The sequence below is a fragment of the Gymnoscopelus microlampas genome (assembly GCF_963454915.1).
Source record: "Gymnoscopelus microlampas genome assembly, chromosome: 23".
Taxonomy (NCBI): domain Eukaryota; kingdom Metazoa; phylum Chordata; class Actinopteri; order Myctophiformes; family Myctophidae; genus Gymnoscopelus; species Gymnoscopelus microlampas.
In genome coordinates this window covers 20,183,653-20,205,567 of record NC_139960.1, presented here as the reverse complement: position 1 = coordinate 20,205,567, position 21,915 = coordinate 20,183,653, and the positions used below count along the sequence as shown (strand labels likewise).

The 21,915-nt window shown below is 43.0% G+C and overlaps 1 protein-coding gene across 1 annotated transcript in view; it reads right to left on the bottom strand.

The window, feature by feature from the left end:
* Positions 1-21,707, bottom strand: part of LOC311039647 (SLIT-ROBO Rho GTPase-activating protein 1-like) — a gene marked incomplete at its 3' end in the record, with an annotated part of 27,252 nt that extends 5,545 nt beyond the window's left edge. Inside the window, exons 1-16 of the mRNA XM_084049584.1 lie at positions 21,584-21,707; positions 14,754-14,949; positions 14,421-14,475; positions 11,600-11,707; positions 8,528-8,590; positions 7,410-7,607; positions 7,178-7,306; positions 6,815-7,036; positions 6,383-6,484; positions 3,312-3,509; positions 3,131-3,215; positions 2,992-3,019; positions 2,004-2,037; positions 1,517-1,577; positions 1,147-1,224; positions 201-335 (exon numbers count right to left, since the gene is read on the bottom strand). Of these exons, the coding sequence (XP_083905710.1) occupies positions 201-335; positions 1,147-1,224; positions 1,517-1,577; positions 2,004-2,037; positions 2,992-3,019; positions 3,131-3,215; positions 3,312-3,509; positions 6,383-6,484; positions 6,815-7,036; positions 7,178-7,306; positions 7,410-7,607; positions 8,528-8,590; positions 11,600-11,707; positions 14,421-14,475; positions 14,754-14,949; positions 21,584-21,650 (1,759 nt within the window). The 5' untranslated portion in view covers positions 21,651-21,707. The remainder of the gene's footprint in view (positions 1-200; positions 336-1,146; positions 1,225-1,516; positions 1,578-2,003; positions 2,038-2,991; positions 3,020-3,130; positions 3,216-3,311; positions 3,510-6,382; positions 6,485-6,814; positions 7,037-7,177; positions 7,307-7,409; positions 7,608-8,527; positions 8,591-11,599; positions 11,708-14,420; positions 14,476-14,753; positions 14,950-21,583) is intronic.
* Between the last annotated feature and the right edge of the window lie 208 nt (positions 21,708-21,915).

The following is a 21,915-nucleotide window of genomic DNA, read 5'->3' as shown; positions in this document are numbered from 1 at the left end:
AACATGAAATAGGAATCCTTGAAATGAAAAAGGGTGAGAATCACAGATCGAGATATACAATGAACAACCCCCCCCACCCCCCAAAAAAAACATGCACGCACGCACGCACGCCCACACACACATACATACACACGCGCGCACACAGACACACACCAACAACATTACGTAAACACACACTATAAAATCTTCGAGACACTCACGAACACAGTTGAGGAGGTCATTAAACCTATCCTTGGGAAACAACGGGTTCTCCAGGCCCCTGAAGTAGAGTTTCAGCACGCCGGCCACTGAGTTGATGTCACGGTTGCTCTCCTCGTCAATCAGTGGGTCATTGCCTAGGCAACAGACGGGCTAAGTCAATCACCATGTCACACTATTAAAGAGTCCAGAGTGTCAATTTAACTCTGAGAAAGGTATAAATGTAGCCTGGTAAACATTCTTGTTACGTGAATTCACATGGTCATGTGTCATTCTGCAGACCGGGTCTGGCCTCACGCGATGTGTGGGCGTTTTGCAGACACCAAAAAGTGGAAGGACCAGGATGGTTTACCAGGCTAGAATAAATGGCGCCAAGGGTCAATTTTGACACTCCCAGGGCCCTATCTTCTGCCAGCGCTAAGCACTTCTAGAGCCTAGAGTGAGTTTGGAAACCTCTCGTTTAAATATTTTGGTGAGTCGAGAGCTTTTGTTTCACCCGCGTCTCCTGACATGATTATATAACATTATTAATGTGCAAGCATGCAAGCTTAAAATCCCATAGATTTTAAGCTTGCATGCTTTCACTCCATTGAGGACATTGGTTTTGTCGCAAGAAAAGCATTCTGTAAGTCTTCTGCTCTCCACCACTTAGATAGGAATGCACCTCACGTGGGCGCAACATGGTTCTCATAGTTCTTAAAGGCGTTGGCACCCACCACTCTGATTGGTTATATTAACGTAGTGGCCGAAAAACAAACTCACGACTAATTGAATCCTCTAGATAGGACCATTGTGCTGGACACACCCCTATGGCGCAAGTTAAGACCATGTGCCAAGGCGCCAAGTTACGCAGTTAAAATAGAGTTAAATTGACACTCAAGAATTTTATGATATACCCCCAAAAGCCTGTCAAGTCACGATGACCTTCAGGTGACTCTGAACTCTTACCTCTCTCAAAGGAATTCTTGATGTCATTAACCTCCACTTGTGACCCTGACACCCGGAATATGCCTTGATGCTGAAGACCTGTTGGAAACGAAACAAGACGTGGTGTGTGTGTGTGTGTGTGTGTGTGTGTGTGTGTGTGTGTGTGTGTGTGTGTGTGTGTGTGTGTGTGTGTGTGTGTGTGTGTGTGTGTGTGTGCGCGTGCATATAAGTGTGGAATTTAGAGTTTATGAACATGATAAATAAAAATCCACTTTATTATAGAGTAATAAATGCACTGGGTACAAGAGAATTGCACGGATTGCGATTGCCACTACTCTCCTGTAACCAGATTATTTGTGATTAATAAAGAAATATGAAACTCCAGACTCACCATGTAGGTTTATGTAGCGGATACAGCTCTCCACAAGCATAGGTATGGCTTTAGTTGAGTCCTATGTACATCGCAAACAGAAATGCACACATTATAACACACACCTTGCTAATTCATGTCCACATATTTAGAAAGGAAAAGACAGTAACATTAACAGAGATTTTACATGCAAAAATAGGTAAACTAGCCTGGCCAATGGGTATGCTTGCTATGTGTTTAGTCTGTACGTGTGCACCTGTCCTCGACTACCAAATATAAAGACTAATAACCACAATTGACACCCAAGCTGTGAGAATACATTCAGGAAAGATTGATATTTCACACACACACACACACACACACACACACACACACACACACACACACACACACACACACACACACACACACACACACACACACACACACACACACACACACACACACACACACACACACACACACACACACACACACACACAGTCTCATAATAATAAAGAACTACTACCTGGTGCTTGCTGTGGGAGTTCTTCCGCCCACGACTATAATGAGAGGAGAGAGGAAGTCTCGATTACATGGATTTCAGAGTTCCAACACCTCGTAGTGAGCTCAAGACTTTCTAGATTTCAAGATTTGTTCATTTGTCGTTACATCTCATATACTGGCACACGAGAGTCAAATCATTTGGTTCGGGCTCCTTGACATTGTAGCAACAATAAAAGAAAACGATAGAAAACCAGCCTGGGTGTGAAACAATTGACAGAGGTTCCTAACTTTCACATAGCACCTTCATGCACCTATTCAAAAATAGCAAATATACAAGCTCATTGCGCGGCACCGAGTGCCGCGCTATGAGCTTATAGATCTGCTATTTTTGAAAAATCATGAAAAGTTGTGCAAATATTTGAATATTTTTCTTTTTTTTGGCAGACATTTGTAACTCAAATCTTTGCTTCTGGGGGTTGCTGGAACTAAATATTTTACAAATGTTCACTTTAAAAAATATATAATCCAAGATTTTGCCACGAATGTTCACGATTTTTCAAAAATAGCAGATATACAAGCTCATAGCGCGGCACTCGGTGCCGCGCTATGAGCTTGTATATCTGCTATTTTTGAAAAATCGTGTCTTTTGAAAAATCGAGGTCTTTGGCTATTTTTGAATAGCCAAAGACATCTAAAATGACACAGATGTGTTCCCGGTCTTAATGGATTAAGCTCTAAGACCAATGGACAAAATGTCTTGAAACTGCTGCTATCTTCGATTCTCTGATCATTCTTTTTTTGTTTGTTATTCCCATGCCGTTATATGTTTATTATGATGATGATGATGATGATTATTATTATTACTGCTGCTACAGTGTCTGAGGAAACCAGAACAAAAGAATGTTGCTCTTCTGTACCCCGTAAACAAGATGTAACAAATGCAGTAACCTTGAACCTTGATCAGATCAAATTGTTGACCAAACAGCATTACAGCCTGTCATTTCACTCACCTGGTAGTCAGCATGTCAGCCTTGTACCCTACAGACACAATGACAGAAAGACAGGCATTAGTGCACACCGGTTGTAATAAAAATGTATATTAAAGAAGAGGGAGAAAAATAAGAGCCAACAATTGAGTTATGTCTTTACCCTCTGATATGGCTTTCTTCAGAATATCATGTTTCGCCTGGAGTTTGGAAATTAGATTACTTCCCTCCAGATACTCGCGAAACTTCTGATGACGACAACAACACACAGCAACCACAAAGTCAGTTATTCACTTACGTTATTCGTGTCAAATACGTGTTCGGTTGAATGCTTCTGTTCTTACGTTGAAGTAGAAGAGTTCAGTCTCTTGCTGGTTGGCCCTCCTCTTGGCTAGGCTAGGTTTGTTCAAGTAGCCATCCGACACACTGGATTTGACCGACTCGGACGAAGGGCTGTGAGTGAAACTCTGGGAAACGTCATAGTCGTCCAGCACCGTCATATCCTGGAGGGTGGTGAGAGTGGCCCCCCATGTCTTCTTCACCTGGAGGAGGGAAAGCGGACAGGGCTGGTGCATATACTTGCCATTTAACTAATTTAACCCTGGCGTCCCTATTTTGGGCTTATCATTATAGGTGAAAACCTTCAAAAATAGCGTTAAATGACATTACATTACAGTCATTTAGCAGACGCTTTTATCCAAAGCGACTTACAATAAGTGCATTCAGCATAGGTAGGGAACGAAACTACTAATCACCAGAAGTGCATTTTCTGCTAAAACAGGCAACCAACAGTATACCTAGCGCTAAGGTAAAAGTGAAATATATCAGCTACCTACTTTCTTAAACAGACAAATAGCAAAATCAAGTGAGCAAGAGCTAAAACAAATAAGTGTATTGACTAAAGAAGATCCAATAAAACAATACAATAATAAAACAAGAGTTCGTACAACTAGCAGACCATAAACACGTGGATCATACTTGCATCATACCCGGGGGAGTATTAGTACTACTGTGCTTGAACGTGAACACCTCTCTCCCAAAGCTAGAACCCAGAGAACCCGGAGAATATTCAACTGTAAATCATCGTCAATTTCTGGAGATGCTTTATTGACATTTTCATAAGAACGCTTATTTGAACGCCCGAATTAACACATTGAGTGCCAAGTTTTTTTTTTTAAACATTCAGTCAGTGACTGGATTTTTAACAATTTTTGAACCTTTTTCAAGTAGTCACAAAATATTTTCAGTGATCACCGTCCTCACGGTGATCCCCTCATTACACACACAGGGGTCTCGTACAATCGGGGGAAAAAATGTAAAACATTAGGTAATCCGTTCCATAGTTGCAGCCAGTTGAAACTTTTCTTCGCACTCCTCGTTTGGATTATGAAAAAACGGTCCGGACCGTTTTTGGCACTCTGTAATGATGAGTACTGTGCCTCAGCAACAAAATAAATCAATGTAATAGCTAAAAAAAACCTAAACAAATGTCAGGAGTATTAAGGCATTGATTCTTCTCGATTACAGCGTGGCAAACTCAAATCTTGCACGCACACAAAAAAAGAAAGTAAGACTGGGTCTAATAACAGCATGGCTCCAATGTGGTTCTTGGACTTCATGTGGCATCAGTCGTCTATGACGCATGACTCAAAATGTGTGCAAGGTTTCAGCCCAGTCCATGCCCCATTGAATTTTATCATAAAAGTGATATAATAACTATACACCAGTGTTGATTTTGACAGCAAATTTTGATTCAGTTTTAGTCATAGTCTTTTGAATCAAATTCCATTTAGTTTTAGTCACATTTTAGTCATCTGAAATGTTTTAATGTTTAGTCTAGTTTTAGACGACTAAATATCATAAGATTTTTGTCGACTAAATCTACAGTTGATTTAGTCGACTAAAGTGTATTTTGGTGGTGCCTTGATGGCGTCGTAATGGCTGATTTAACACTTGGTTGCATGCTGAAAATAGCCGATCTACAAGCTCACAACGCGTCGTGCTGCGAAGCGTTGTGAGCTTGTAGATCGGCTATTTTCAGAGCGCAACACCTGAACGCAACCAAACATAAAATGACTTGTCTTTTAGTTCTACTGGATCTCTTCTCCACTAGTCCATTTTAGTCTAGTAAGTAAGTAACGAAGCTGAATTAGCAAAACACCCATTAAATGCAAAAAAAGAAATCTCCTTTGGATGCTATAAATCAACGGTTGGCCATTATGATAGCCACTATGACTGTCTTGGTGATGTTTCATGCAAGAGCATCATTGTGGCTTTTATTTGTTGACGAAATTGTCAACATATTTAGTCTTAGTTTTAGTCATAGTAGCTCAGTTTTTATTTCATCTTTATTTAGTTTTCGTCAGTGAAAAAAGGTAATCGACAAACATCTTTCGTCATAGTTTTAGTCGACGAAATCAACACTGCTATACACACTTATATATATATATATATATACAGTATATACATACATATTTCAGAAAATACTGGCAGCGTGCACAAGAAATTTGGCGCTGATCGGTGCTGCAGTTTGCCAGATTTACCCCGGACAAACAGACAGACACACACACAGGCAGACCTATTTCTAGATGGCTAAAGCCATGCCATAGGAATATTACAAATAAAAGTGAAGCGCAAGTTTTCAGTTCAAAGGGTGTTCAATGAGCTGTGTGAATAGTCTGCATGTAAAGAGTGTTTATATTTCTGGTAATGATGATGAGCGTGTTTTTATTTGTATATGGTAATGAGGGTGTCTACTGTACAGTATGTACACTTGTAGACTGCTGAGACGCGCAGATGCAGCTCATTAATCCAGACCCCATCAGCAATGTTTTGCCCTTCAGGGTGAGTCAACACTACTTTGCAATCTGCACACACTTTGCGCTATGAAGAATGTAGTATGTCAAGAAGTGAGTGTGTGTGTGTGTGTGTGTGTGTGTGTGTGTGTGTGTGTGTGTGTGTGTGTGTGTGTGTGTGTGTGTGTGTGTGTGTGTGTGTGTTTTAGGGCCAGAGCGATTTATCAGCCACTATTTGACTTTTTGATGGTATCAGCAATTATGCAGCCGATAAAATAGTTTTTTCAGACTACAAGCTCACAACACGTCATGATGCGACATGTTGTGAGCTTATACATCCTCTATAAATCCTCCTTAAATAAAGTTATATTCAGTTCATGTGTATATTTTATATTTACTTGTTTGCTTTTTCATTGTATTATTTAAGTTAAATGTTCTTGAAGGTTATGCATTGTTTTCTTAGAAGTTAAATGTTCTCAAATTGATTAAGAAATGTTGCACTTTCTGACAAATTATCGGTGAAAACATCGGTAATTGTGGTCTCCAAAATCAACATCACACCCAAAAGTCTTGCATCGTCGTCATGTTCTAATGTGTGTGGGTGTGTGTGTGTGTCTCACTTCTTCATTCTCTATCTTGAGAGTAGCAAGGCGAGTCTGGAGCTGCGTGAGTCGGAGAGTGAGCTCAGCTTGGACCTGCGGCTGGGCAGCGATCTGGGCCACCTGATAATAAGGAGGAGCACAATAGACCAGTGTTTCCCAAACAATGCGTCGGGGTCGTGGACCTATATATATATATATGGGTTGCAAGCAAATATCTTTTTTTTTTTAAATAGACGATCTACAAGCTCACAACGTGGCGCATCATGATGCGTTGTGAGCTTGTAGATCTGCATTTTTCACAATTAAATAGGGCATAAGTGGTTAATTCATAATGTATTATTGTAAGTTTGGGTCTCAGGGAGACACCAAATGTATCTTTTGGTTCCCGAGTAAAAAAGTTTGGGAAACACTGCAATAGACTGAACAACGATGTGCAATGTGCTTGCTGACCGTGTCTCCCATATGGGCCTGGAAGCTGAAACGTGACGGGGGGCAGAAGGCAGTAGGGTAGAGGCCCAGCAGACGCTGTCGATCACGGGCAGGGTCCAAGCCCTCCACGGCCCCCTCCAGCACCTCCAGGCCGGCCCTCCTGGAGGCCTCCAGGCTCAGCTCTGCTGACAAGTAGGTCCTCAGTGCCCGACTCAGACTGGAGTGGTACCCTAAGTCACAACACTGCGACGAGGCCGGTGGAGATGGAAGAGAGAGCACCACAATTACGACCGCATTAGTAGCGCACAGGGAATAATGTGAAAAACCTAAAGAAATGTGATCGTACTTGGAGGAATTCGATTGCATGTGTGGCTGCATACTCACGTCTATAATATCAGGCAGGTCATGGATGTAGTATTTGAATACAGAGGCATTGGTGGCCTCCATAGTAAGGAGGTACTCGTTCCTGGCTTTCAGAGTCTTCAGTTTATTCTCAGAGTACTTCGCCTTCCTCTGTTTAAGTGAGAGATGGACAAAGTGGTGAAAAGATGTTGGGGAGAATTTGGGGAGAATAAAGTATGTATGCCTCGAGGGCGTCCCTTTGTGGATTCAATACCTTCTCCTTCATTTTCTCCATCTTACGGGCAGCGTTACGTCTCTGGTGGCGCTCCTCTATTCTCAGGCCAAACACCGGCTCCACCCCTCCAGTTGTACTGGACACGCCCTTGACACGCCCCTCCTGACGCTCCGCCTCCCTCAGTTTGGTCTCCGCGTTGATCGTCTCGGCATTGTACATGTGATACGTCTTCATCACCTACCGGCCGTGGACCACAACGCAACAATGAACGAGACTTAGAATAAACAACGCTGATAAAGCCGTGGGCAGAATCAACTTGACCCACTTATAGCAGTGACATCCATCAGTTGTCAGACAAACCTGTCTGATAGCTGAGAGAGTTCTGTTTGACAGCTGAGGGAGTTTTGTCTGACCGTTGATGGAGTTTTGTCTGACAACCGATGCATGATGAATGCTTGGCTGACAATTGAGGGAAGTTCTAAGGACACCGTACACTTTTGTATTTTTCAAGGTTATCAGGTCCCCCTTAGTTCATTTGGACCCTGTTCTTATTTAGGCTAGACTGGAGGGCCAGAAGTCACACCCGAGACAAACATTGATATTAACTCGGCCTCTGAGACAGAAAATACTTAAAATGTATTTTACACTTGCAAGGCATAGAGAAGAGGCAAGATGGAAGCCCAAATAGGCTCTATGCATAGCAGCCCTATTGGAAAGAAATTGGGCCTCTTCTTACATCCTTCACAGGTGTTACCAATGATACTAATGAAGGCTCTGTTCCATTCGGGTCAGGGTGCTGATATCGTGCATGTTGGCTCACTAGAAACACTCCATTTTGGTTCCCCTTATGGTGGGTGTGTAACTCGTTTGGTTCCATTTGTACACTCTCAGAGTTATGGGGGTCCTTGAAAATAAGACAACCACTATGCCACACTAAATGGAACAGAGCCTTAATTAGTATCATTGGTAACACCTGTAAAAGGAAGTAAGGCAGGGGCCCAATTCATTCCCAATATGGCTGCTGTGCATAGAGCCTATTTGAGTATGCTTAGAATCAAATTCATCATGATCAACATGCATTTGGTATCCATTTGAATCCATTCCTTTCCAGCAGGGAAAGAGCCACAGGGTTGAAACCTTTTTCAATTTACACTTACGGTGTAAAGCTCATTCAGAAGTTTCATCAGATCTTCCTGTAGCTGAAAGGTGATCTCCTTACTCTACGAGTGGGAAACATTGGAAGGAGAGATAACAGGAGAGAGAGCAGAGAAAAAGATGGGAGAAGATCAGGCAGAAATATCATCAGGGTATAACTGCCTGGGACCGGAAAGAAAGCGAACATACAGAAGTTTCCATTTCCCAGGCTGTTATGTGGGAAATGGAAATGTCAGGGTTAATAAGCACTACAGATCAATCAAGCAGGCTGAATAGTGGTATATAAATAAATGGATAAAGCCACACACAAACAAATGAAATCATAAATTAAACAAACGGTGCCCGACTCCCTCGCTTTACTGTACAGTATAGGCACAAAAATGAATTCCTGTCTCATGCATTAACCCATTCAATCCGGTATTGTATTCTATTCAATCCTATTAAAAAATAGCAGATATACAAGCTCATAGCACGGCACCTTGTGTCGCGCTAAAATATCTGTGCAAATCTTTTAACATATATTATATATATATTTTCAACTCACTTTGCTTCTGTATACAATATTTTGAGATGGGGGGGTCCAGCGGACAAATACATATCATTTTGGGTGGTCCTTCACATGAAAAAAGTTTGAGAACCACTGATATTATAGCAACATAAGTTTAAAAAAAAAAACTGTTAGGATTTAGAAGACATTTGTAGAATCCCCAGAAGCAAAGATTTGAGTAAAAAATGTTTGCTTTAAAAAACATATATATTCAAAGATTTGCACACACTTTCACGATTCTTCAAAAAAAACAAGCTTGAGCTTGTATATCTTCTATTTTTGAATAGCCCAACGTATAAAATAATGGTTATAGCTAAACATCTAAAATGACACGGTATGCTTTCCCGGTCTTAATGGATTAAACAGCTCGACTGGTTTGGGAAGGAGCTATGTGTGGCAGCGAGGTGCCGCATTAATATTGCATTATGCTAAATGACTGGAATCCTAGAATGGATGAATCCCCTTCCATAGCGCCTGCTGAGCAGGATCAGCTGAGCCCGTCACCATGGCCACTGGGCTGTTACAGCGTTGTCATGGCCACTAAACAGGACGAGTGTTGGCCAGTAACGTTTAAGTACATTTACTTGAGTGATGTTCTACATCTTCTGAGTATCGGTACTTTACTTGAGCATTTTTCTTTTCGGATGATTATGACTTTCTCTCCGCTCCATTTCAAAGACAAATATTGTATTTTGACTCCATTACATTTCTAGGAAGGGAAAAAGTACATGAAATTATACTATTTCAAATATAGTTAAAATAGCAGATATACAAGCTCACAACGTGTCGCGATGCGACGCATTGTGCTCGTAGATCGGCTATTTTTACTATTATTGATATGTTTGAAAATGTATGGAAAATCTTTGAATTTTTGGGTTAAAATGACAAAATTTGTAAACAGCAGTGCATTGATATAAAATCAAATGTACTTTGTAATTTGTGCTTTTGAATACTTAAGTATTCTAAAAAGCATGTGCTTTTGAACTCCAATACTATAACTCAAGTACAAATGTGACGGAGCAACTTTCACTTGTACTGCAGTTGGGTAGTATTTGACCACGAGTCATGTTTTGACTAAAAGTATTGGGGTTGAGTATTCTTTCCACCACTAAGCAGGACATCCTCCCCGTGCTATCAGAGACAGTCTGCTTGTGTTATTAGAGCATCCTCACCAGAGCATGTCAGGAGTTCTATGAGCGGTTATAACACTGCCGTGATGGAGGCCGCTCAGCACATTGCTGTTGGCATCCCCTGCACTTTAGAAATCATGAATAAAAGACGAGCTGGAACAGAGATTAATAATGAACATGCTGTGCTAAACTTGGAGGCGTGTGTGTATGAGTGAGTGAGAGGGTACGGGTGTGTGTGTGTGTGTGTGTGTGTGTGTGTGTGTGTGTGTGTGTGTGTGTGTGTGTGTGTGTGTGTGTGTGTGTGTGTGTGTGTGTGTGTGTGTGTGTGTGTGGGGATGTGCGTGTGTGTGTGTGTGTGTATGAGAGAGAGAGAGCATCTATGCACGTGCAAGTGTGCATGTTTAATTTGTGGTACAGCCCCGGGGAATATAGACTTTTACTTTTCATTACAATCAACTCCCTTCCCACAGCCCCTCTCTCATACTTTAACAGACTTTGAAAAAGAAGTGGAGCAGCTGCCATGCCCACCACTGCATTTCCCCTTCACCTGTGCCCTACTAAACTGATCTTCTAAAAGCTTTTTAGTCACGGTCATGATTTAGGGTCCTTGTATTTTTGCTGTAAATTATGTAAAGAAAATTCAAGGAATTATTTAGAAAATGGGAAATTTTCTAAAACATCTACATAGCTGAATTCAATTTAGTTTTAGGTTAAAGCGCTTCACATTCTTGCCAAAATCCATGCTACTAGAATGGATGTCGTCCGTCCCCCCCATTTGAAGGCATTTATCCATTATTTGAATCAGACAGTGAAGACAGGTATGGGAAGACATGGGAATACCATACCACACAGGTCCTGAGCCACATTGGAAGTTCGGAACAGTCGTCGCTAGATGACCACCCTAGAAAGGACGGCAGTCCCGCTGGAACACGTTCACCAGATCCTTACCCTAACCATAACCACATCAATGCTATGACTGAGCTTAGCCATACTAACATTGCCTGACCTTAAAATGAACTAATTAAGGTCTAACTGTAATTAAATTGAATTAATTAAATCTAGACCATAAGCTTAATGAGGGATTTCCATCCTCTCTAGTGTGGCCATCTACTGACAATGCATAGCAAGTCTACAGTAAGACATTTGTAGTAATGTGGTCTGTGTATTGCCTGGTTGACCTTTACTAGCGCTCCTGAACGGGTATTTCTTTTAATTATTATTATTTTCAGCTTGATCCCTGAAGCTTTTCTGCACTGTGTTCTGTACACATCCCTGCGTTGCAAGCCACATCACAAAGCACTCTTCACTGCATCAGCTTCACTTTTTCTGTTCATCCTCATGGGTTCATCGCATTCATTTGTCAAATATGTAAGCAACGCAGGCTGTGATTGGCTCACCCTCTTCAGTAGGCGGGCTGAGTCTTCGCTGATGTGTGTGAGGCGACTGATGACATTGTTCAAGTAGAGGTCACTGAGGGTGGCATGATCCTTACTCTCCCTCCTCACCTGGGGAGAAGAATGGAGGAGACGGAGAGGGCATGAGGGAGAGAGGGATATAGGGTGAATGAAAGCGAGAGATGGAGAACATTAGCTATCTACTGTTCTCCATCTCTCGCTTTCATTCTATAAACAAACTTTCTAGATAAAAACGTTCATAGATACAAACTTAATTTATGCATTACAGTTGTTTCAGCAGCAACACAGTAGTGAAGAAGTAATAAAAAACACACAGAATAAGGCACAGACACAAGTAAGCTTGTTTTAGCTTACTATACAAAAAACACTGTAAAAAAAACATAACCAAGACACAGCACAAAAAGGGACATAGTACACAAAGACAGGACATGGCACTAGAATAAAAATGCATGCGATGCAATGCAATGTCACTTTCCAGCCAAATGGTTGGGGAGTGTTTCTATTCATAGAAGCATAGAAACACTAATGCTATGCAAAAAACAGCAGTAGGCCTACATGTGAAAAGGCTACATGTGCAAAAACAGCATTCTTTCTTCTATCTATATGTTCTTAATTACAGGACAATGAGTGGAGAGACTTGTTGAAAGTCCTGATATCTGCCAGCAGAAACTGTACCTCAGACAGGGATCAGCACGTATCAATCTCTCTGTTGCTGATATTATGCCAGTGGTTCTCAACCTTTTCAGGCCCTGACCCCCAAAAATAATCATATTCGAACTGGGGACCCCCCACCCTGACAAGCACTTGGAATTGTAGGAGTTGAGGCATTACATTTAGTTTGACTCGGTTCCAGAGATAAATATTGTAAAAAATAACAAAAGCTCACAACGCCTTGCAACGCGAGGCGTTGTGAGCTTGTAAATCGGTTATTTTAAATATTCTTTCCTCTTATATTATTTGACAATTTGGCCAATGTTTGACCAGTTTTTATAGTATAGTTTGTTGACTAGTACTTTTGGTGCAGTAATGGTCTTTTTTCCCATTTCTTTCTGTATTTACAGCCCACTCCAACCTGCTGACCGGTTGCACTCTCCGGAATTTGTAGGACTCCACTGTTGCTGTTAATACCGATAGGAGCAGGCAGGGCTCTGGATCTCCTGGAATCCACCGCCATCTCCAGTCTTGGTGGCATGGAGCTGCAGAAGGTTGTTGCTGCACAACTTAACAAAGTCCACCACCAGGCTCCAGTACACTTGCTCCTGTCCTCCTCTGATACACCCCACAATTGCCATGTAATCTGAAACCTTCTGTAGATGACCTTCAGATTATATTAAGAAGAGCCTTTAGGTCACCGTTCCCCCGGAAAAGATCCAAAGATCATAGACCGCATGAGTGAGGCCATGTCTGCTTGGAGGTGGTCCAAAATGTGTTAAACATTGTATGATAAAAATATAGGGATTAAGTGGTTAACATTTTGAAATACAAAAGATTATGTGCGTGCACACGCTTGTGTTTGTGTATGCATGCACGATGCACATGTGTGTGTGTGTGTGTGTGTGTGTGTGTGTGTGTGTGTGTGTGTGTGTGTGTGTGTGTGTGGGGGGTCTCAGCTTGTGTCAGATGTAAGAAGGGGGGGATGCAAGGAAAAAAGGTTTCGAACCACACTTTAGGTGACTGGTGGTGACCCAGGGATAGTTGTAAGAAAAGCAGCGTACAGTCCTGGTGGGTATGATACTGTCCACACAGAAATATGTGTTCCGTAATGCATGTCTCTATAGTCCATCAATATCCTCCTCTTGTGGTTCACAGAGCACCTCCCAAAAGCATCCCCTCAAAACCTCTGGTGACCATCTCCTCGCTGTCCTGGTGGCCACGGGCTGGTGTTGAACAGTCTGCTTTTATCGGGGTGTGAGCTGAACCAGGTTGTGAGCAGACCTGCCAACAGGGGGGGGGGCTTGCAGTAGAATTGTATGCGTCCTTGACATTTGTTAAAGGTAAAATATCTTTACGATTCTCAAGCTAAATACCTTTATTACGATGTAGGAGATACTAAAGTGTAGAGGAAAAATACCCTACTGTATGTCCTCTGTATTCTCCCACACAATGGGAGAGTGTACACCCGTGACAAACGACGATGTCACTGGTGGTACATTACATTTCGCAGGAGAAATACACAGAAGATATTCTATGTGTTTTTCCCAAACTATAATATGATCTCCTCCCATCAGAATGATTTATATACATCTGTTACATTTCCCTTTAAAGGCAGGGTCAATTATATTTTTTTGTTAAAATAAGAGCTAAATAGGTCTATATTCTGATAGTACTCATTGATATAGAGTGTTTGTTCAGTAACAGGAGTCTCCCTGTGTCTCCTGCTCTTTAGTAAATAGAAAATGCATTTTCAGGTCGGGATACCTATTTTATCCAATCAGGAGAGAGAACTTGCACCGAATACAGATTAAACAAGTTAAATTGAAACTGAACGTGATGGCACTAAGAAATGAGCAGACAAAATTGGAACTGGAACACTATAACATTGAAGCTGATATATGGGTACTCTTACTCTTTCCTGATTGGCTGAAATGTTTCAACCCACCTGAAAATGTATTTTCTGTTTACTAACAAGCTGGAGAGATGGGGAGACCCCTGTTATTTAACACTCTACAACATTGATTAGTATCAGAATATAGTGCTTGAACCTAATAACAAATAACTTTTTGTTTTAACAAAAAATATCACGTACCCTACCTTTAATATATCTATCCTGATGAATTAATGCACGCAGACACACACACACTACCTGGTTCAGTAGTAAGTACCAGCAGTTAACTGGAGACAGCAAGTTCTGATCCTTCCTGTAAGTGAGACAGGAAAAGGGTTTAACTACATACTTGTCAGACACAAACACACACACATGAAACACGCACGCACGCACGCAATCATGTGCACACCCCCTTAAACCAGCCCACACTAACAACATGCCCAATTAAAGGCAATTATACTACCCCCTACACACACAATTATACTTACCATTTAGTGAAGGCATTAATTACAGCTAATTATGTTCATGTATGCTTGCAAACACACACACACACGCACGCACACGCACACACACATCTGCCTCTGGGCCTACTTGTATTGCTGGTGGTCCTTGGTGCTGCGTGTCTTGGCCATGAACCTCTCTGCTAGCTTCTCCAGGTTTCTGGAATACTCCGTTTCGATCTCGGCCTTCTTCCTGAAGAAGTCCTGCAGGTCCTGGAGCAGCTGAACTCGCATCTCAGTCTGCTGCTCCAGACACCGCTGCTGTTCCACCAACTGGACCCGCACATCTATGCACGCAAGCACACACACACACACACACACACACACACACACACACACACACACACACACACACACACACACACACACACACACACACACACACACACACACACACACACACACACACACACACACACACACACACACACAGATGGAAGTTACTACTAAATCCCACGGCTTACACCCAAAAATATTGCTCTAGTAATGTATCACTTGACTGTACACACTATACTGCTGTTGTGAATCTTGTATATGTTTTGCAGTTATCGTACCAATTTCCTTCCTTATTATGTGCAGTACTTAAGTGTCTATAAAACATGGCATAGATAGCAAGCAGCCATTTTGAAAGCTCCCAATGGCAACAAACACACCACAAATGAGAGTGGAAACACACGCACACACAGACACACACGCACACAAAATTCCATAATGGGCGAGTTGCAAATACTTGCTGAGGCTTAGGGCCCACGGTGGTAAGCTATGGGGGGTCTCTCTATGAATCATATTGACGTAATGACGTGTCTGTGTGTACGTGTTTGTGTCTTTGCTTGCGTATGTCTGTGCATGTGCACGTGCATGCGTACGTGCGTGTGTGTGTGTGCATGTCGATGCGGCAGATCTGAGTTCTCGTCTTCACCTTCCTCATCACGTGGTTCACACACAGTGTGTGGTTGCCAGGACAACAGGTAGTGGAGTGGATAGGGTCCCCCGGGGGTTGATGTGTGTGTGTGTGTGTGTGTGTGTGTGTGTGTGTGTGTGTGTGTGGTAGGGACAGAGAAAGATGGAGAAAGAGAGAGCGTGAGAGAGACCGAGGAAACAGAGGAAAGGATGAAGAAGAGAGGGCAGAAAAACGAGTGACAGAGGAGGAAGGAAGAAGGCACGGGGGAAGAGGTGGGGGGTTAGTATTGTGTATTCTGCTTCTGCAGAGTGTCAAACACAACAACCACTGAAGCGTGTATCCATGCTGACTGTAGGGCTCTCTGTGTGTGTGTGTGTGTGTGTGTGTGTGTGTGTGTGTGTGTGTGTGTGTGTGTGTGTGTGTGTGTGTGTGTGTGTGTGTGTGTGTGTGTGTGTGTGTGTGTGTGTGTGTGTGTGTGTGTGTGTGTGTGTGTACAGTGTAAAAATGGGTCCATTTTCAAATTAACACTGAGGGTTTTACTGTGTGTTGTTTAACATTATTTTGGCCAAGGGATGTTTTCCAAGGTGACTCCTTGGAAACAAATAGATTTCGGTAATTATAAGAGATTAGGAAGAGGGGGGAAATGAACAGAAAGACAGATAGAGGGGGAGAGAGAGATAGGACAGGGAAAGAGCATTAAGTGAGTAGTGTTTTACAGGAGAACACTGCCTTGCCTTGGATCAGAATGAATTCAAAGTGAAGGTTATATGCTGGTATCTTTACGCTTTGATGTCAGTGGGAAAGGCTCTGTCACAGAACCAACCTTCCATGTCCCCACAGCACCCCAGCTACACGCTCAACCTTTTAGTTTTTGATCCAGGAGAGCTATACGCGCTCAGCACAAACACCCACGAGCAGAAAGGAATATGCAGAGTATCTATCCGGTATGGCGCGGAATCGATTAGTTTCGCGAAATCTCTCATCTGCGGAAATCAATGCGTTGCGGCTCCGGCCGGCGTTGTGAGAGGCAGCTCATCTGTGTCTCTCACTTGAGAAATGGCAAATGTTCACACGGTGGTTGTGCGGCGGTAGGCATCACCACAGGCTGAAGGTCACCGAATGTGAAGCATCAGCGAGGGAATAGTTCCCCCACCGTGCTGAAGGTGGCCTCCTCAATGGTATGGGTGGAGATCATCTGAACTGCCAATACTGTGCTAAACCACTTCAACCCTAGCATCCCCTTTCTAGGGCTAACATTCGGCCAAAATAGCAGATCTCCTAGCTTACAACACGTCGCAATGCGGCGTGTTGTGAGCTTGGAGATCTTCTATTTTCGGTGAAGAGATTTAGTGTAGAGTGAAAACATTAGGGGGCCTATAGAGCCCTTGGGAAATTGGTCAACCAAGTACAGGGTTTAAGTGGTTAACCACATTAACCCTGGCGTCCCCATTTTGGACATATAGGCAAACATTTTTCAAAAATACCAAAAATAGCATAGCTTGTAGAACGGCTATTTTTGTTATAATTAATTGTGAATTGTGTATCAGGCAAGACACTCGCTGAAATAGACAGCAATATTGAGCGTCGACAGTGTGTGTTCTGTTACACCCTGATGCATATGTTGTTTGCAGATGAATGAGTCTCCTCCTTTTCTGCACACATCTACTTGATATCGCTAAATAACAGTGCCTTCAGCACGTGATGAAAATATGGAATTATCACTTCGCACCAATCCTTTTTTATACTCTTATGTGGCATATTATTATGTACATTTTCATAGCGCGTACATGTGTTAATATGCATTTGTGTGTACGTGAATGTGTGTGTGTGTGTGTGTGTGAGAGCGTGTGTGTGAGCGTGCGTGCATGTGTTGCACGCACGGGCGTCTGATGTCACTGCTTGAACAGGAACAGGAAGCTTGCACTGTCTTCGGAGGTGGTCGTTACTATGGCGACCAGGTCCAAGGACACGGGGGCAGACTACTGCTGGATAATCATTAAGGAAAACACACACACACACACACACACACACACACACACACACACACACACACACACACACACACACACACACACACACACACACATGATACAGCTTTCTAAAACATTTACTCAGTGTCACAGCCACTCACTTTATTATGTGCTTGCTCACTAGACCTGCGGGTCCATTTTTTCACTCTTAGATTTTAATTAAAACTCAGGACTTTGCAGTGTACTGTACTTCACTATCTCCCTTCCATGTTTGTCCATTTACTTCTCTCTACATCTATATATGTCTATCTATCTATCCATCCATCCATCCATCCAAGCTGGGCAATATGACTTCAAATCAATATCACCATTATTTCAGACTATTTTTTTACGCCACCATTGTACAATAAAGTATAAATATATAATATATAAGTGGTTAGACTAATCAATTTAGTCTATTATAAAAACATATTCTACTTTTACCGTTTCAATTCGTTGATATATATAAGAAATGCTGGTGAATTATACAATTAACCACATGAGCATGATTAACCCATTAAAACCGGGAAAGCATCTGTATCATTTTAGATTTTTGCGAAGGCTATTAAAAAATAGCTGATCTACAAGCCCTTCGTGCCGCACGCTGCGAGCTTGTACATCTGCTAGAGGTCATAATGGATTAAGTCGGTTATTGGTTCTAAATATCGGTTTTGATATATTTTCGGTTAATTGTCCAGCCTTACTATCCATCCATATACTTATCTATCTACCTATCTCTATCTCTCTCAGGTATGCAGATGTGAGGTCAGTAATCACCTACATGCAGACACAGGCAAAAAAAAGCTAGAGCTGCAGCTCAGCTGCACACAGTAAAATTCTGAGTGTTCACTTAACTCCATTTGGGTCCATTTGTACAGCCTCAGAATTAAATGAACACTAGGGATTTTACAGTGCAAGCACCCATGGAGCACTCCTCCATCTCTGCCTTTTTTATGCTCCATCTCTCCCTTGCTTTCTCTCTCTCTCTCTCTCTCTCTCTCTCTCTCTCCCCTGCAGAACCCCATCTCCCGGCTTGATTTGCATTTCTCATTAAGCAGGGGAAGATCCTCATCTCCGCTCCGTTCAGACACATTAGATGTCCCACACACTGTGGAGCGGGTAATGCTCATGGAGCTCACAAAAGCCCTGAAAGAGTCGGGGCAATAAGGATCGGGAGCCTGCTCGATACGCCGGAACATTGTTGTGCATTCAAATGTGTATTGTCAGCAATAATGCATAATCCGTGTGCTATACCTTGTGCGCGACTCACCTCGCTGAACACACCCTCACACTCATGATGAGAGAGAGCGGCTATACCTCATGTGTATACATTACACACCACATACTGCATTGACCAATCAGGAGCCGGAGAGGGGAGGCAGACTTGGAGAGCACATAGTTACAATGCAGATCTATACGTTTAGCTCCACGCCAGGAGAGAGATAGGACAAGAGGCCCAGCGGAAAAAGCTGTGCTTTAACGGAGTGGTCATTGTAATGCAGGGCATCCCCGCATGTGTTTTGGCTGCTTGCCACCAGAGTAAGGATCACACACACGCACGCACACACACACACACACACACACACACACACACACATCCTCACATATACACATGCAAAGGCGAACATCTACGCGTAAAGACACACATGCACGCACTGGTTCTAATGCTCTCCTCTGCTGCTCTCCATTAAATCTAATCACTCAAGATCTCAGTTTCGATTCATCCTGTGCGTGCGCGAGTGTCTGTGTCATACAGAAAAGGGACCATGGAAGAGACTGTTCATGTATTAGTGTGTTGCACTGACAGAATGAGCACAGCAGGCCAGGGGAAGGAATGAAGCAGAAGAGAGGGTTGAGTAAGTGAGCAAGCATAACAAAAATAAAATAAAAAGATTTAGCTTGTACACAGTCAAATCCTCAGTGTTTATTTAACTCCAGAATGAACAAATGGAACCAAATGCCTAAGGGTCTACTTCCATTCCTTCCCTCTCCGAGTTACAAATTGATAGATTTACAGTAAACTGAGTATCTTACTGTGTACTACTGTATTGTATTCCTTCTGGGAGAGAGGTATCTGAGAATAGGAAAACACCCAAGGTGAAAGGTACCCCCATTTCCGCCATTCTCTTTAATATCAAACGACAGAAACATGGTGTTTTGCCTTTCAGTGCAAAGCAGGAGCCTATATTCCTTTTAGATGCCAAGTGACAGCGTGGGCGTAGGTGACAACTGAGCATGTGAGAGCTGCAAGTGTGAGAAGCCATGTGAGAGAGATAACTGAGAAAATGTGTGCACGACTGAAAATTACGTACAATGAAATGAAAGGGACATTAAGATGGCCACAATTCTACTGTCACCAGAAGAATGTCTCACAATGTCCAATTGAACATCAAGATCATAACAGTCCCCACAGAACATACAGCATTCACCAGAGTCTCATCGGGCCTCAGTGTGTTGTTCATTTAGCTCTGAGAGAGTGAAAATGCCATTTAGGACACTTGCGGGTCCATATTTACTCTCTCAGAGTTAAATGACCTCTTCCACTATCATTCAAGATCTGTACAGCCCAGAATAGTCTTTTGGCTCTCATCACTTTTTATTGCAGATTACAAACAGCCAACAAGAGCTTCAGCCAAGAGAGATTGGAAATAGGATCGAAAATCATGCCAACAAAAAACAATGAGGCCATGCATGGCCTAGGCCCTAGACTCTCTGCACTGGCATCTGCGGGTGAATAAATGTCCCAAGTGTCGCAAAAAAGTAATGCTCTCCACACAACTATACAGGCCTTGTTATTTTGACTGGCTAAGTATTCCCCACAGGTGTGCGGATCCTGAGCAGGTAAGAGTACAGCTACAATATGCAATACTGTATTAAAGTGGGCCCCGGCCCATGGGTTGGGAATCACTGCTGTACAGGAATCTAGGATTGTACCTATGCTAAAGTGGACTGATGATAATAGACAAAGTCTCAGCGGCAATAATGTGAGCTTGAGAGAGAGAGATTGAATGAGTGAGATATGGAGAGGGTGGAGTACATGTACAGTCACAAGTTGGAGTTGGAGTTCTGAAAAGGGCATCCGACTGTACCCCGAGGCACCATAGCAGGTGGGAGTAACCATGGCGCCGGGGGGCCCACAGTCACCGTAACCATGGCAGCCATTCTCGCAAGATTGGTTGAGCTGGCAGACATGATAGCTTCTCCATGTGTCCCATCATCACACATTGGGAAGTCACACACGGATCAGGATCTAATGCACTGGAGACCACACACACACAGACACAGACACAGACACTCAGATACACACACACACACACACACACACACACACACACACACACACACACACACACACACACACACACATGCGCGCACAGTCGCACACACACACACACACACACACACAGGGGAGCCTACTGCAGTCACAACCTCAGAGGAATACCAATAGACAGCGGCTGTGTGCTCCCAGACAGCCGGAGATGGTGTGCATTAGACAGACCATGTACACACAAGCCCAGGGTAGACGGTCTTCTGACAGCCGCTTGACTGTACAGCATGCTAGAGCTGCCAAACACCCGCTCCTACACATGGCTGACAGAGAGATCAAGGGCTCCGCAGAATACACCCCTCCTACTCCTCCTCCTCACCCCCCAGGCGCCTTGCAGCACTCGAGATGAACCCAGAAATACTGACGTCTCACGGTGAGGTGTCAGCATCAGCACCCATACATACACCCACCCATACACACACAGTCAGGCATAGAGGGCTGAATCCAATGCCAAGGCATTGTAGGCATAGAGAAGGATGTGGCAGGTGTGTGTGTGTGTGTGTGTGTGTGTGTGTGTGTGTGTGTGTGTGTGTGTGTGTGTGTGTGTGTGTGTGTGTGTGTGAGAGAGAGCTTGAATGAGAGATGGAGAGGGTAAAGGTGGGTGCGCCTTATAGTGTAGGACCCCACACAGATCCCCGATGGGTTAGAAATAAAAAATCCCCAGAAAATAATAATAACCCTACCTTTCACTTGGCTCTCGTATTCAGCGAGGATTTCCTTGTCCTTCTTGCTTTTGTTCGAGTTTGACATGTCGGCACGATAATACAGGTGATCAATCAGAAAACAGGTGCATAAAACCTTTAATTCCTCTCCGTGCGTCTACACTGTCACTGCCCGAGGCGTCATCATCATCATTGCAGATCACAAGTTAACATACTAGAGAAAATCCATCCAGTGCCGCAACAACACTGTACTGGCCTCCTGTATAATAAATATACCTCCCCACACACACACACACACACACACATACACACACACAGAGCCTGGTGCTGGATGACGCTCAGTCAGAAACAAT